Source organism: Nyctibius grandis, chromosome 10 (genome assembly GCF_013368605.1).
Source record: "Nyctibius grandis isolate bNycGra1 chromosome 10, bNycGra1.pri, whole genome shotgun sequence".
Classification (NCBI taxonomy): Eukaryota; Metazoa; Chordata; class Aves; order Nyctibiiformes; family Nyctibiidae; genus Nyctibius; species Nyctibius grandis.
The window spans coordinates 192,440-207,355 of record NC_090667.1 but is presented as its reverse complement, the minus strand read 5'-3'; the positions used below and the strand labels follow the sequence as shown (position 1 = coordinate 207,355).

Sequence of the window (14,916 nt, the reverse complement as noted above, 5' to 3'; positions counted from 1 at the left end):
TGAATGGATCGAGAACAGCCCTGCAGAGAAGGACTTGGAGATACTGGTAGATGAAAAATTAGATACGAGCCCACAATGTGCACCTGCAGCCCAGAAAGCTGTATCATATCCTGAGCTGCATAAAAAGAAGTGTGGCCAGCGGGTCGAGAGAGGTGATTCTCCCTCTCTACTCTACCCCACCCCACCTGGAGTCCTGCATCCAGCTCTGGGGTGCCCAGTACAAGACAGACATGGACCTGTTAGAGCGAGTCCAAAGGAGCGCCATGAAAATGGTGAGAGGGCTGGAACACCTCTCCTATGAAGAAAGGCTGAGAGAGTTGGCATGCTTCGGCCTGGGAAGAGAAGGCTCCGGGGAAATCTTATTGTGGCCTTTCGGTATATAAAGGGGGATCACACGAAAGACAGAGAGACATTTTTTATCAGGGCCTGTAGTGACAGGACAAGAGGCATCGGTTTTAAACTGAAAGAGGGTAGGTTTAGATTGGACCATCAGGAAGAAATGTTTTACTGTGAGGGTGGTGAGACACTGGCCCAGGTTGCCCAGAGAAGCTGTGGATGCCCCAAACCTGGCAGTGTTCAAGGCCAGGCTGGATGGGGCTTTGAGCAACCTGGTCTAGTGAAAGGTGTCCCTGTCCACGGCAGGGGGGTTGGACTAGATGAACTTCAAAGGTCCCTTCCAGCCCAAACTATTCTGTGATTGTATGCCTGAGGAAGAGCTCCAGAAGGTGGGGTGGTAGGACACACTGTATCAGGTCCCTCCCTGCAGTCAGAAACCGAACCCTGCACAAGTTCTGACAGAACTCAGACTTCTTTAAAACGCGCTCGAATATTAGCCTGTTACTCAAAATGCCAACACGGCAGAAGCAATGGTGGGCACCATATCTGCAGAGCTCAGTGCTACCTGACTGGGGGAAAGTGGGGTGCAAGTTGGGGGGAGGTTTTCAGTGACTGCCATTCTGGGTTAAGTCTGTTCCGTTCCTCTTTTCTGGAAGCCTTCTGTTTCCCAAAGGTAAATCAGTAGTGGGAGGTGCCTGGATATGGAATAAGATTAATAATATGGGAAGGAAGGATGCCAATTATGCCAAGTTAACGTGGGCTCAGCAACAGGGGCAGGAACAGAGACAGAGATGGCCAAGAAGTAGCAGCTCCAGAATATACAGAAGAGGCCATAGGCATACTGCTGTGTTTGGAGATGTCTCGCTGTGTCTTCCCTTCAGCCACCTAGGAAACAAAAAGGAGGAATAAATACCAGTTAGACACATTTATGCTCAAACATCTGGCTGCAGAGCCTCCAGTTCTAAGCACTAATGTGAGACTATAGGAAAATCCTGTGGCCAGGCAGCACGGCCTCCTATTTCTGCTTGTCTGTGGAAGGAACAGCTCAAGGTAAAGTCGTCCAGGGTTCTGCATGCATGTGGCATCCCTCATTTTGATGCCTAAAATCACACATCTCCAGATCCAAGGTTTTTCAGCTACTGTCTCTAGGCCACTTGACTCGCGGCTTTATGAAGGCAACAAAGCAATGCATACCTGGGACATTTCTGAAGCAAGAGATGTGCTGGCACTGTCTCCCTGGAAGCTTAGGGAAGAGGAATAAAATAAGTCTTCCTGTCTTTCTAGAGATGTCTGCTTCAGGTGCATTTGAGACCAAATGGTATGTTCTGCGAACAGAAGTAAAGCAAGAGTCTTATTGTGCTTTTCTAGGGCACACCTTGGAGTCTAGCGAACAGCAGTCTAGGGAAGCTATTTTAGGAAATGCCCTCACAGGCTGTGTGGCTTTGAGTTAGAAAATACATACTCGCTGTTCAGCGAATGGCCTGTTGGTTTGTGAGGCTGAGCAGACTGCAGAGCCAATTTGCACTGTAGTTGAGGACCTTGGGTCCCTCTGGGACTGTCCCAGCTGTGTATTTCGTGAGGGGCAGGCATGTAGTATCTCAGATGGGATGTTTAGGTTGCAGGTCTATCTATAGTGCTGGGTGTAAGGCTTTTCTATACAGCAGGAGCAAGGTTTAAATATTAATCATTTATCTAATGATGCTGGCTTCTTCAATATGCTTTGGAAGCTTTTACAAACATAAAATATTTAAATCTTATTAAGGTCTGTTGCTAAAATGCTAGAAAAATAAAAGAAATACAGACTTAGGATTACATAGTTGCATGTAACAGGATTTCTGTAACTGCTGTGCTGCTGAATCTAGTAACAGGGGCTGTGTCAGGAGCTACTTATCTCAACCAAGTAAGTGAGGGCCATAGGTGAACACAGAAAAGGAGGGGAAGGAAGGGAACCCAAACCCCATAATCCTGGTGCACTGATGTGGTTACTCAGCAACCCATGGATACAGCATGTCTGACCTCCCCTTCTGACTTTTTTGCAAGCCCTTCATTTGAATGCTGTTTGGAAATAGCTTCATGGTGTTTGAGATGAACAGAAGTGTTGCCAAAAGATACAGAAACACTTCTGAGAGCAGATCTAGGCTGGTCCCATGGGTTGGACAGGAGATCATGGAGACACTGCAGAAGAGGACAGAACTATATGCAAGAGCAATGCAATGTAGGCCCTTGAAATCAACAGGATTTGAATTTGCCTGTGCTGAGCTGTTTCTCTGATTCTGTGAGACGATTGATGCTTACCAAGGCACTTGTTGCTCTCAAACATGCCGAGTATCTGGTCACACTTCTCCTTCTGGTTGCCGCTGCTCTCACATGTACACCACAGCGAGACCTCCACGCTGGAGTTACTGACATAGTTGGGTGTCATGGGTGTGCCTGTCCCAAACCCCCAGAAACTGGAATCAGGATTTACTTCACCAAATGAAAGCAGCATCATGCGTCCTGTTACGCTAAAAGGAACACTGCCCTGGAGGCAGAAGCCTTCCATTGCGATATGCATGTACCCAGGAGAGGTCAGGAGCCCTGTGAGGTGACCCAGGCCTGGTGAATCTACATGAAGTCTGCTGGGCTGTGAGAAAGTGGGGAGGTTGCTACCCCTGGCTCTGGCAATCTGATGGTGAGGTGCACTGATAACTGAAGCTGGCGCAAGCATTAGATTGAAGGATGTGAAGCATCTGCAGGGACTCAGCCGTGGTACTGGCATATGGCAGCACAAGGTGCCCCTACTTCTTGTGTAGCTGGCAACGCCGTGTGGCCAAATGCCTTTTGCCAAACTGCTGCTGCACACCTGTAGTGTGCCACTCAGACAGAGTTCACTTAGCACCAAACCAGCAGAGACATCTGGAAAACCAGAAGGGACAGTCTCGATTTACAGCTTCTGAGAGATTGCTGCTCTTTACAGCTCCTCTTTTGAGCCACTCTGAAAAAGTATTGGCAGGTTGGCAGTGAATGCCTAAGACCAAAGATGACCTTCCTTCTAACATCTGGTAGTGCCATGTTCTGGCTGGCTCTGAGAAGATAGTGTGTCCAGCACTAACAAACCATCAGGAGTCTAAAAGGCAGTGGGGGAATGTCATGTTTAATCCCTGCTGTGACAGGATGTAACTCCTGCAGCAGGAATGACTTAGTTCATACAGGCCCAAACAGCCCTGTTGGTCAGGCATTTAGAGCACTCTGCACCATCTGATGATGCAAACAGGTGTTCAAAAATCTCAGGCAAGTGCTGCTGATTTGACAGCAGAGGATGGGACAAAGTAGAATGATAAATGCCATGGAAGAGCTCTCTTTGGGCTGCATTTACCTCAGAAGCAAGAGGGAGCACTAGCATCAATTAGGCTAAGGCATATTCATTGGTATACTGAGCACTGTCTCCTGCAAGAGAGCAAGATGGTCCTTCACAGCATCAATGTGCCTGCAAGTTTGTGGCCTGAAAGCATCTGCCCTGTGTGTTCCTGTGGATATTACTTACCAATCATCCCCATGTAAGCCTGCAGGCATGCAGCGTGGTTGTGCTGAGAGCAACCATCTGGAGACATGTCTGCAGGTTGACAGTTTTGTTGGAAGTCAGCCAGTCGGGATCTGTAGGAAGGAAAACGAGACTATCAGTGTCTATGCCGTTCTCTTCTCTTGGCTAATGTCCACTGCTGGTGGGGACCTACTTGCAGATATGATCTTCTAAGCAGGAGTCCAGAAGCCAGAGGCAATTGGGTTTTGTGTTATACTGGAAGGAACAATCGGGAACAATAGTTTTCCGGCGTCGTTCTCCACAAAGTTCATCTTGACATGGACAGAATAGGATCCTTTTGGTGAAATCCTCGGGGACTTTCTCAAAGAAGTTCCTTAGCCCTCTGTGGCATTTGCGACGGTCACACGCGTCCTCGCTTCCTGCTCCCTTGGTGCAGATAGAGGCGTAGTCTGTGCGCAGACGGACACACTTCTTGTTCAGATTACAGACATGAGTTGCTTTCAGGCATGGATTTGTTGCATCTCCTGCTAACTGTGACCCTACAAAGCCAAAAGAAACCCAGAAACAATGAAGCAAGTCTCCAGAAAAGATTCTGTGTGGAAACAGAAGCAGCCCTTACTTGGTGGTCAGATTGGGAACATCAAAAAGAACAAAGAACATTAGTCCTGCTATGTACCTGTGACGCTGCAGTTGTACTGGTTACAAAAATAGTATTTTTTTATTGGTTCATGTTAGGGTGTTTGTTTCAGAGAATGCATCATTGTTGGTTATTCCCTGTTTCACGGGCCTGGATCCGTGGCTATATTTACACTTGGTGGGGGAACAAATTTAGGCAAGTATCCAGAGCAGGTGTTCCTCTGATTAAAGAGGCCATTACCCCAAATTATTGTTCTTAATAATTTTCAGCCCCTGAAGAGATAGGAAAGGGCAGCATTATATCATGTAACCATTACAATCCTCACCTGATACCAGAGCTGCCAGTTTATTATAATCTGTCTTCCAGTGTACTTCATTTGCTGGATTCTCATAGGGAGAGGTCTCCAAATTGAAATAACCTAGGCAAGATAAAGATATTTTATGCAGTGGGAGAAATGCTTTGTGAGTAGCTTTTTTTGTTTGTTTTTTAATTGATGTTTTTCTTATTTGTGCCTGGCTGTTTCCTCAGCCTGGCGCTCAGAGATGCTCTGTCTTGCTCAAAGCCAAATGCCAAGAACAGTTCTGCTGGAGATGCAAAGGTATTACTGTGTAAAAAGGGCATTAAATTTTGTCATCAGATTTCCTCTGGCTGGAATTTGGTCTATGTTGTCATTTGGTTTTTTTCAGCCTCAGTACTAGTGAGGACATGTGCAGCACAGGCAGTCTCTAGTGGGAGGCCAAGTAGAAGCATCCCACTAAAGCTGGAAAGCAGCAGCATGCTCAAGGATGCTGTTTTCAGTGATGGACAGACGTGACCATTTTGAGGTGATTTTCACAGCACTAAATCTAACTGCCTCAGAGTAGCTGTCTGTGTCTCTTAGGGTCCCTGGTGTATTTGAAAGGTGGGCCCCAGACCAGATCAGTTTTCTCTGCTTATCAAACGGAGCAGTAATGAATTCTCTTCACTAGATGTGGTTCCAAAGTGACACCTGCAGTGCTGGGAAGTGGCCTTACAGTTGTTTTCAGATGGGGAGCAGGGGTGAGCCTTACTAGTACCTTGTAAACTCATATTATTTCATCTCACCATCTGTCACACTGGAGTGAACGGTCCAGAAAACACGTAAGCAGTGCTCCTGCCTCTTCATGCGCCGCTGACACTTGCAGTGCAGCAGAGAGCTGTTTCCGAGGTCTAGCTCTGCATTCAGACATCTGACCCTGCTATCATGATCCAGTGGAAGGACGCGAGCCTTAGCCAGGGCACAGTTTTCCAGGGTCCTGTAGGTGGTATTGCAGGTAGAGTCCAAGAGGCACAGCTGTTCTGCTGCTATGCAATCACTCCTTGGCAGAGCCAGGAGGTCTCCTGGCCAAGCAGGGAAAAGATCGTTAGGATCACAGTCACGATAAATGGCACACAAGCACGTTGTCATTGCCTTGTAGGCACTCTGCATTCAGTAAGGACGCCCCTCACGAGGCAGAACTGGTTGGGGTCTTTCATATGGAGTAGTACGGAACAAGAGCTGTCTCCATTTAGAAACAAAAGGATGAGTATTAATGTATGAAAAAGGGAACAAAAGGTTAAAGAAAAGTCTCAGAAATAATTTTGTTTAAGAAAACCTTTTTTTATCACCCTTAACTCTTTCTGCTTGGCCAGGATCAGGGATGGCTCTGTATTTTTATGGAATAGTAAATCCCTGTGGAAACCTTGGGGTTAGGGAGGCCTGCTTTGAAGAAGCTCTTCTATCTGGGTAATGAAAACCACAGCGCAGTAAGCACATAGTAACAGCACACTGCGTGCTGTGAGTCAGTGGTGCTGCCATTGCTAAAGTATGTGCTGGTCATTTACAGATGTACTGAGAAAGCCATTTGGAGCATGTAAAAACAACTACTTTACTGAGCTTGGAAACCTAAGAATGTGTATTTTTTGCATAATAGAATAAATCCTTAACATAAGATGCAAGTAGCTTCATATAGAAGTGCTGATATGCAATTAATTTAAGTATGTAGAACCCAGTCCTTGAAATCCCTGCCAAAAATGCTGGGATGCAGGCTCGGCCTGCCAGCTTTCACCTGTTGGTTGATTGCGAGCTCTGACTATATGTCTGTGTGTGTATATTTGCGTAACACATGCATTGATTATATATATATGTACACACACAAACACATATGCACCACCTTCTGTGGAAGTATTAAATAATCTAAATTTAACACTATAATCTTTAAGATTAATCTTTTTCAGCTTTTAAATTTTTTTTATATGGACTGCTGTCTCCAAAGGGTAACACTGGGATGATACCTAGCATGACGTTGTCACAGGTAGGTGAATTCAGTCTAATCTTTCATCATTTCTGTAATATATGAATCTGTGTTTACAGTACAAGTACAATGAAGACCTGGAACAAGACTGTTTGCTAATAAAATTTATATATAGGCTAGTATGTTTCTTCCCTTCAGGACAATATTGCTTGGCTGGTTTTAGGAAATGACTGTGCTGAGCCTTATACCTACCTTTAATGTTCTTTGGGTACATGACCTTACCTATCATTCTCGTGTTCAGCTGGTGCAGTAGTCCTATTTCAGTCTGCCTTCACTACAGATTAGAAAAAACTCTTGGTACAGCTCATATTGCCCGGTATACCACCTTCATCATCTGATTTGTTCTCTCACTTCCTTCACTTTTGCTGGCTTCATCAGTTTATTTGCTGTAAGCAGAGGCTGCATGATTCTATGCTAGTCTGCTGCTATAACTTTCTACTTTTCTTACAGCCCAGTAATACTATCTACGTGTTTCTGTCTCGCTTGTACAAATGTCTTTGCTTTCCTAGCAACTTACTGTGCTTTGTTCATCTGGCTGTTACATAGAGACTGTGTGGCTTTGTAAGCTCCCTGGAAATAAACCTCTCATCAGAAATGCTTTGTACCCAGCACAGTGGGTTTTGGTTAGGCATTACACCTAGGCACAACCTTAATGAACATTCAGAGTATGATTACATCCTGTAAGGTTGCAATCAGCGCGATTCCTAATAGCAAATCTGTCCATTCTCTCCAGCAGCTTCTGGAACCCTAAGCGGAGCGAACTAACCTACCCCACCAGGCCAGGCCAAAGTACCATCTCCCCCAGTATCCCACCTCCAACAGTGGCTTGCAGCACCTGTTGTGGGAAGTTCATAAAAGGACAGGATGAACTTTCCTAGCCTTAAGAATTCTGCTCAGTAAGCACTTGAGCTTGAAGTGACATTTTTAAAACTTTAAAGCGATATGGTAATTGCTAGGGTAGAGCAGAGCTGGGTCTAAGTGGATGGACTGTGTTTCTACCACTGGCTTGTACCAGGTGCTTCAGGTGAAGCTGCTGTGAGCCTCAAATTTAAAACAGTCCTCCTCCACAGGCATCATTTAATAGCTATGCATTGTCTTAAGCCCTAATACTTGACATGTCGTTTCATTTTTTTTTAAAACTTTGTCTTAGTATTCCAGATAATAACATCCAAGAATGAGAAAGCTAATTCTTTCCTAGACCTATGGTCTAGGTTGCAGAACATGTTAAAGATGCATGTGTATGGGAGTCCTTTCTGTAATTTTAAAAAAAGAAAAGTTAACAGGTAATAATCAATTCACAGACTATGGTTATTTATACCTTAGAAAAAAGGGATAGGTAATACAGTATCCCTTTATTCTCCCTTTTCACTCCATGTCCTGTCATATATCATAGAATAATAGAATGGTTTGGGTTGGAAGGGACCTTAAAGATCATCTAGTTTCCACCCTCTCTGCCACGGGCAGGGACACCTTCCACCAGACCAGGCTGCTCCAAGCCCCATCCAGCCTGGCCTTGAACACTGCCAGGGAGGGGGCAGCCACAGCTGCTCTGGGCAACATATATACGTATGTATTATTTTGATGCACCTGGTGCACCATGCTATGGAAAGAGGACAATTGCAGAAGAGAAACCTTTCCTTTATTAAGCAGAGTTATCAAAGAAGCATTAGTATTTGGACATGGAAAATTGTGGGAAATCTATTGTAATCATGTGGCTGCAAGCGCTACTGAGATCTCAGTGCATCAGCCCATTTTTATAGCAGTCATTGTGATATTCAGCAGCTGCAGGTTTTTCTGAGTGTAAAGCACTGACATCCCAGAGCCAGTTTTGTAATTTCTATATTTCTAGTCACATCAGCCATGACGACTATACAAGAGATGAACTGGAAAGAGGAATAATTTCTACCCTCGGCTCTCGTGCCTTGGCAGCAGTAGAAGGCAGAGCAGAACAAACAGCTGCATCCCCGCAGGAGCTCCTTGGATTGGTCTTTGCAAACTGAGCCTCATCTGAGAAAAAGCTATCAGCCTGAAGCGTTTCAGAGGGGGAGTGCACGGAGGGTAGGCATCAAAAAAAGCTTTCCACCAAGTCCGTGTGAGAGGTACAGCAGGAGTCTGTCAGGGCGGGTCCAGCCAGAGCAGGGCTCGCTTTGCGCCTCCTCCGCCGCGGAGGGGTCCGCTCCCGGCCCCTGCCCCTCTGCTGCGGGCGAGGGGAGCGAGGGGCCCCCGTCCCCTCCTCGAGCCTTGACTCGAGGTCGATCGTTTCCCCTCCCAGAGCGTCCCTCCACTTTGGTTACAGACACATTTGCAATGCGCGTCCGGGCTCACAGGAGCAGCCGCCTTGCCCCGTCCGGGAAGCGGCTTTTTCCCCGCCGCCTGCGCCCGGGGCAGCGGGGGGCAGCCGCAGACGGCGGCCGGGGAAGGGCGAGGCGGGCAGCGGCCGGGAGCCCCGCGCTCGGGACGCGCTGCGTGTCCGCCCGGCAGCGAGGGGCGCCGGCCGCCCCACCGCCCGCAGCCGCGGAGCGCGGACGGCAGCAGCGGGGGGCGCCGGACGGCCGCCCCGGCGCCGCCTCTGCCGCCCGCAGCCGCCCCGCGGCGGGCCCGGGACGCGGGCGGCCCCGCCGGGAGCGGGACGGGGGACGCGTCGCCCTGCCCCGCCGCCCTCCCCAGCCCGCCCGCAGCCCGCCCCGAGCCCGGCGCCCGCCCCGCCGGCCGCCCCGCGCTCCGGGCGCTGTTACCGGCTCGGGAGAGGAGCAGCCCCAGGAGCAGGGCGAGCCCCATGCTGCAGCCCGGCGCCGACGGTCACCGCTGCCAGCCCCGGGGCCGCCGCTCGCATGCTGCGTGCAGCCCGCCGGGGTGTGAGCGGCCCCGGCCCGCCCCGCCCCGCCGAGGTGCGGGCGGCGAGCGCCGCCCCGCGGCCCGGCCCGCCCCCGGGTGCCGGCGCCGCCCGCGGGGGTCCCGGCTGCGCCCGGAGCCGAGGAGGGCGGGCGGCCGTCGGGCCGGCGGCCGTCGGGCCGGCGGCGGGGTGCGGGGGGGGCTGCGGGGCGGGGGGCTGCTGGGCCCCGCGGGGGTTTGCGAGGGCGTTTCGAAAGGGGCTTTCGTTTATCGCTGGGCAGCACGTCCTCGGGCTGAGGGCAGAGCTGGGGCTGCTCGGTGAGGAGCACCCGCGGGGGCGCGCGTTGATGAAAGTCAGTCTGAAACGGGGGGAGTGTTGGTGGAGGGGACAGATGCTGCTGGCTTTGAATAAACTCCCTTGGTGCTGCTTTGGTCTGCAGGGGGGATGAGTGAGCTTCTGGCTTCTTCCTTTTGGCTTTGTTGTGAAGGGTCCTATTTCAGTATCTTACCTGTTCCTGGCTCTGCCTCCACTGAGCCGTTTGTCTGTATCCGCACTACGGACGGCATTTCTGAGAGTCTACCCGACGCTGAGGCAGCTGTGCTGCTTTTCGGACACATCCTTCTTAGTTTGCATCCTAAGGTCAAATTAACCAATGCGAAAAAGTAACAGTCTAACCTGAGCACGTCAAACGTTAGGATGTGAAAATGAGGCAAACCTTTTGTAGGTTGATTGTTTGCACAAGTAGAGGGACCTACCCCATCTGCCCCAAAAGTGAATTGTTTGCAGTTATCATTCAGGAGGAGGAAGCAGCAGGTAGAGTGAAGAAAAACCAGGAGCAAAGAGGTTTACTTATAATGACGTGAAAAAAAATAGGAAATGGGTTGGTCCTGTGAAATTCTCTCTGTTTTTTGTGAGAAATGCTAAGAATAAACAAGTGGATCTGAAACTTTTTAATCACGATCCAAATTGTAACTGTGGCACTGTAGAGACCTGTTTGAATGATTACTATGGCTGGAAAAACAGGCAGGAGAAGAGGAGATGTTGCCCTCTTATGTCATGGATTCGTATACTTGCTTTGAGACTGAGGGAGGATCTTTTCTAAGTAGAGTGATTGTTAGAAGAAAACTGGGCACTACCATTTATGTTCCAGGATGCCTGGCAGTAAAACCAAGTAGGATCATCCAGTGCACAGCAGTGGGGAGATTATAGCTGCTCAGGCATCCCCCTTACAGGAGTACCGGTGGTACAGGAAGTTTGTGGAATGTGTTACTGACTTTCTTGGTGTAGAAGATGATGACAACCACAGGAAGGGAAGCTCTGCTAGACCTGGTTGTAGCTGACAGGTATAGCTTTTTTGAGAATATGAATGTAAAGGGCAAAGGTAGTGGCTGTCGGTCTGTGATCCTTAGTCTGTTGTTTCTATTTTGCTGGTTTTATGCTACTCCTAAGCAAAGACAGATTTCAGTAACCTCAGTGAACTGATGATAGCCAACATCTCACAGGAGAAAAGCCTGGAGAAGAGAAAACAGTGTGTGTGCCTTGAGAAAGGAAAGAATACAAACAATCTTAACTTCAACCTCTAGGAAAATTCTGGAACACGTAAACAATCTGTTAGCGTGTGGAAAATAACAGGCTTGTCATTTGTCTCCCAGATGGATTTGTCAAGGAGCAATACAATTTCTTCTACAATAGGATAACAACTTTTGTGGGGAAGGAAGAAAAATAAGAGATCATTTGTACTGGGGATCTTTAAGAACAGCTCTAGACAGGCCAGTCCAGCTTCGTACAAGAGAATAGTTCAGAGGATCTTTCAAGTTCCTTTCCAGACTGTTTTTCTGATTCTGTGATTATAAATCTTTACCCAAAGCCCACTGAAATGATTCATTAACTCAGCTTTGAATTATGCCATGCAGCAGATAAAAAAGGAAAGGGAAAATTCTTCTTTCCATGTTAAAGCTGAATGCTGTAGCAGTGTTTTCAGGTTGCCTTGGCAAGTGGCCCAGTAGAGGAATTACTCTTAATGTCTGGTGAAGAGTTGGCCAATTCACTACACTTCACTACTCAGCACAGCCCATGACTGCAGTGCAATGGTCCCTTTCTCGATTTTTGCATACTTACATGTATCTTTGCCTGGGATCCACGACACACAAGGTTATTTGGTTATTCCCCCCTGCACACATGCAGAGCGGCACTGTAACCTCATTACAGGTCTCAGAGAGTAGGATAATTACCAGTCTCTCACGACCAGAGCTTTCGTCACTCTTTCCATTTGAAATTGTATAGGCCAACTCTGACCTATGGGGGTCATCTACCTAGCGTAATGTATAATATCTCAGGAATCAGTTTCTCTAATTCTGTGCAAGGTCCAGGCCTTTGACCTTCTCAAACAGCTGCAGAAACAGTGATCAACTCTGATCTGATTTCCTCAGCTTTTAGCACCAGTTTCATGGTTTACGTTATCTTTGTTGCTCTTTGCAGGTTCATATAGGTCCTGGCTGATTTGGGGTTAGTGATGTCAGCAGGTCCTGTGATGAAATAGATATGTGACTAGGCTCGTAGTAAGTAAATTCTTGTCAGACCTTTGTCAGTATTTTGTTTTACCCAAAACTGAAGTGTTAACCTTGTGCATCAAGGTTGCATGGGGATTAAGCACATGCAAAAACTGGACACCTTGTTCCTTTCCTTCTTGTCCTGGCAGATGTGTCCGTAGCATCTTGTCAACACCTACTTCAGTAAGCACCGTTTTATTCACAAGGCTAAGCTGTACCTGGGCAGTATATCATCACTTCAGTACTTACACACTCACTTAAACACAAGTTCCTGAGAACTGTTACCGTTTACACATGGGACCTTGAGGCACAGAGTTGCCCAAACTCATCAAGGAAGCCAATTTGCATGCAAATTCTCTTGAGTCCAGAGCTATGCAGCCACATTCATGTGGCCGCACTGTTTTCCTAGCGTCTAAAGAGAGTTTGCTCCTCAGCAACTGGTAGGAGGGTGTCATCCCTGCAGGTATATGAGTGATGGGCTGTCACTTCAAAAGAGCTGAGAGAAACATTCAGTAAAGTAGTCCGTCATGGTCAAGCAGGCAACCAGTTACCTCACAGAACCAGAGCCAATCTTATTACAGAGCTGCAGTTCCTTTCTACTGAATCCCTTGAAGACAGAACTTGCTCTCTGCCTCCAGAGTGAACCATCTTCCTCTGCTTTTATTCTCTGAGGTAAATGCTGCTCTGCCCGCTGTGCACTGAGATTGAAGAGGCCAGCTGTATGCAAGGTGATCAGGCATCAGGTTTGCATTGCCTGTTTCATCCTTATTTTGTCCTCACGGAGGCTGTGTGGTTTTGACCGTTACACTAAGAATCATCAGCCAAAGAGAGCAAAGGCTTTTACAGCAGTCAGAGGAACTCTCTCACCGCCCTGGTACATTACAGGCATGACCAGTATAGCTCTGCACATTTCCTCCCCTCACCGCCCCACCTCCCCCCAGGAACACTGTCTTACTTTGCTTTGCATTTTTGTCTTATCATTCATGAGCTGGATCCTCTGGTCCTCGCAGTGCAGACTACAATCCAACTGCCTCTAATGGAAAATATTAGCACCAGACTTCAGGTTCTTGAAATTCATTGGAGCCATCGCAGTTCATCTTCTTCATATTGCTTTCAGTCTATGAAGGACTTGATATAGCCCATAAAAGTTTTCCCTCTAACACGGTAAGAACTCATTCAGCAGGTTTGGACACATGGCAGGCCACCTCTATGTTATGTCTTATCATAGACTGTGTGTGAGGTGCACGCGGGATCCTCTGTGGAACAAGGATTACATTCACCATGCTGGTGATGTTTCCTCATTAGTTGTTCCTCTCTGTGGTGGCAGGAAGATCCCTACAGTATCTGCAGGAGGATAGTTCCAGTTTCCTCTTCTGTTCAAATCAACAGCAATGGACTGTCCTTTCCATTACTGGGGGGCCCTTTTGAACAAACCAAGAGCACAAATCATTAGTTTCCCTCTGAAATGACGTGTATCACGGTATTAAAGCAAGTAGCGGTTCCAGTGATGTGCTAGGCATTTCTTCTTTACATCTGCCTCTGCCACAGCCAGTGGAGAGTGGGTTTGACCAAGCAAGTATTTTGTTTGCAGTATGTGCTGAGTTACTTGGTTGTACCTTATTTTGTGTAGTACTAATCTTACGAAGATTATGGCACACTGGGCCTTCTGCTGCATTTTTCAGGATTTGATCACTACAACCCTTCTTGAGTCAAAACCAGAGCATGTTACTGCGCAGTGCAGAAGATGCCGAGGCTCTGACAGCTGAGCCTGGGTCATTTGTAAGGAGTACTCTCAGAGTACTGCTGCAGGAGGCAGCCCAGAGGAGGGCTGTGCAAACACTTCTCTGCCTGGGCTAATATTTACAGCGCCGCACTCTGCTCTTTACAGGGCTAGAGACAGACAGCAGACACTCACAGCTCATATTAACACCTGTACACCACAGAAATATTAACCTAATGCAAACAGCCCAGCAGAAGTTAATGTCTGTATTCACAGAAAACCAAATAAAAATCTGTTTCATTTCCTAACGTGAGTGCTAGTGCCCTAAACAGCTCTGGCTGCCCATTGCCAAAGAAGGTTCAGGGGTTTGACATCCAAAAGCTACCCATAGTTTTTTGCTTCAGTACCTGTGGTATTTTGCCACTTCTGGCTCAGATGGTTTTATTCTTTTGTTCCTATGAACAAAGCATCCAAAACTGCTCTTGTGTTTTAGCCTCAGTATGGTTCACAGCAGGAAGATCAGAGACATTTAGGTGTCTGTCTGGATAGGTACAAAGTTATATAGCTTAATGGACAGACTACGTCTTTGATGAGAATAACTATCTGTAAGTCATCCCACAGGAAAAAGGAACTAGCAAATTTAAGATTATAATAATTTAGAGTGAGCAATTGACACGCTGAACAACAGAGCTTCAATCCAGAGGGACTTTGAGAAGTGAGAGGACTGGGTCAGCTGGCACCTTGTGAAGTTTAGGAAGGAGAGTGGGGTTCTGTAACAGGGCACAGGTACCCCACGCACCTGTTCTGGGTGAGGACTGCCTGGCTGAGAAGCAGCCCCACTGAAAGGACCTGGAAGTTGCCATGGATACCAGTAAGCTCTGACCCTGAATAAGACAACACACACCCCACACTGAATTAGGAAGAACATGGCCAGAGACTGAAGGAAGTTATTCCTGTCTACTTAGCACTGGTGTGGCCACACCTGCACCACTGTGTGCAGTTCTTGACA

General features: G+C 47.7%; 1 protein-coding gene across 1 annotated transcript; it reads right to left on the bottom strand.

Moving 5' to 3' along the window:
• Positions 1-1,086: 1,086 nt before the first annotated feature.
• On the bottom strand, positions 1,087-9,583 carry LOC137668285 (GDNF family receptor alpha-4-like). Its single transcript, XM_068409690.1, has 8 exons — positions 9,541-9,583; positions 5,577-5,852; positions 4,819-4,911; positions 4,050-4,395; positions 3,860-3,969; positions 2,632-2,766; positions 1,531-1,661; positions 1,087-1,221 (listed from the first exon to the last, which is right to left on the bottom strand). Exons 1-8 carry the CDS (start codon positions 9,581-9,583, stop codon positions 1,087-1,089), a joined length of 1,269 nt encoding a protein of 422 aa, XP_068265791.1.
• Between the last annotated feature and the right edge of the window lie 5,333 nt (positions 9,584-14,916).

Excerpts from the sequence above, each read along its gene's own strand:
- LOC137668285 (XM_068409690.1), bottom strand. The coding sequence starts at position 9,583 with ATGGGGCTCGCCCTGCTCCTGGGGCTGCTCCTCTCCCGAGCCG. Across the intron at positions 4,396-4,818 it reads ACTGGCAGCTCTGGTATCAG|GGTCACAGTTAGCAGGAGAT; the intron begins GTGAGGATTGTA and ends TTGGCTTTGTAG. Across the intron at positions 1,222-1,530 it reads TTGCTTCAGAAATGTCCCAG|GTGGCTGAAGGGAAGACACA; the intron begins GTATGCATTGCT and ends TTTGTTTCCTAG.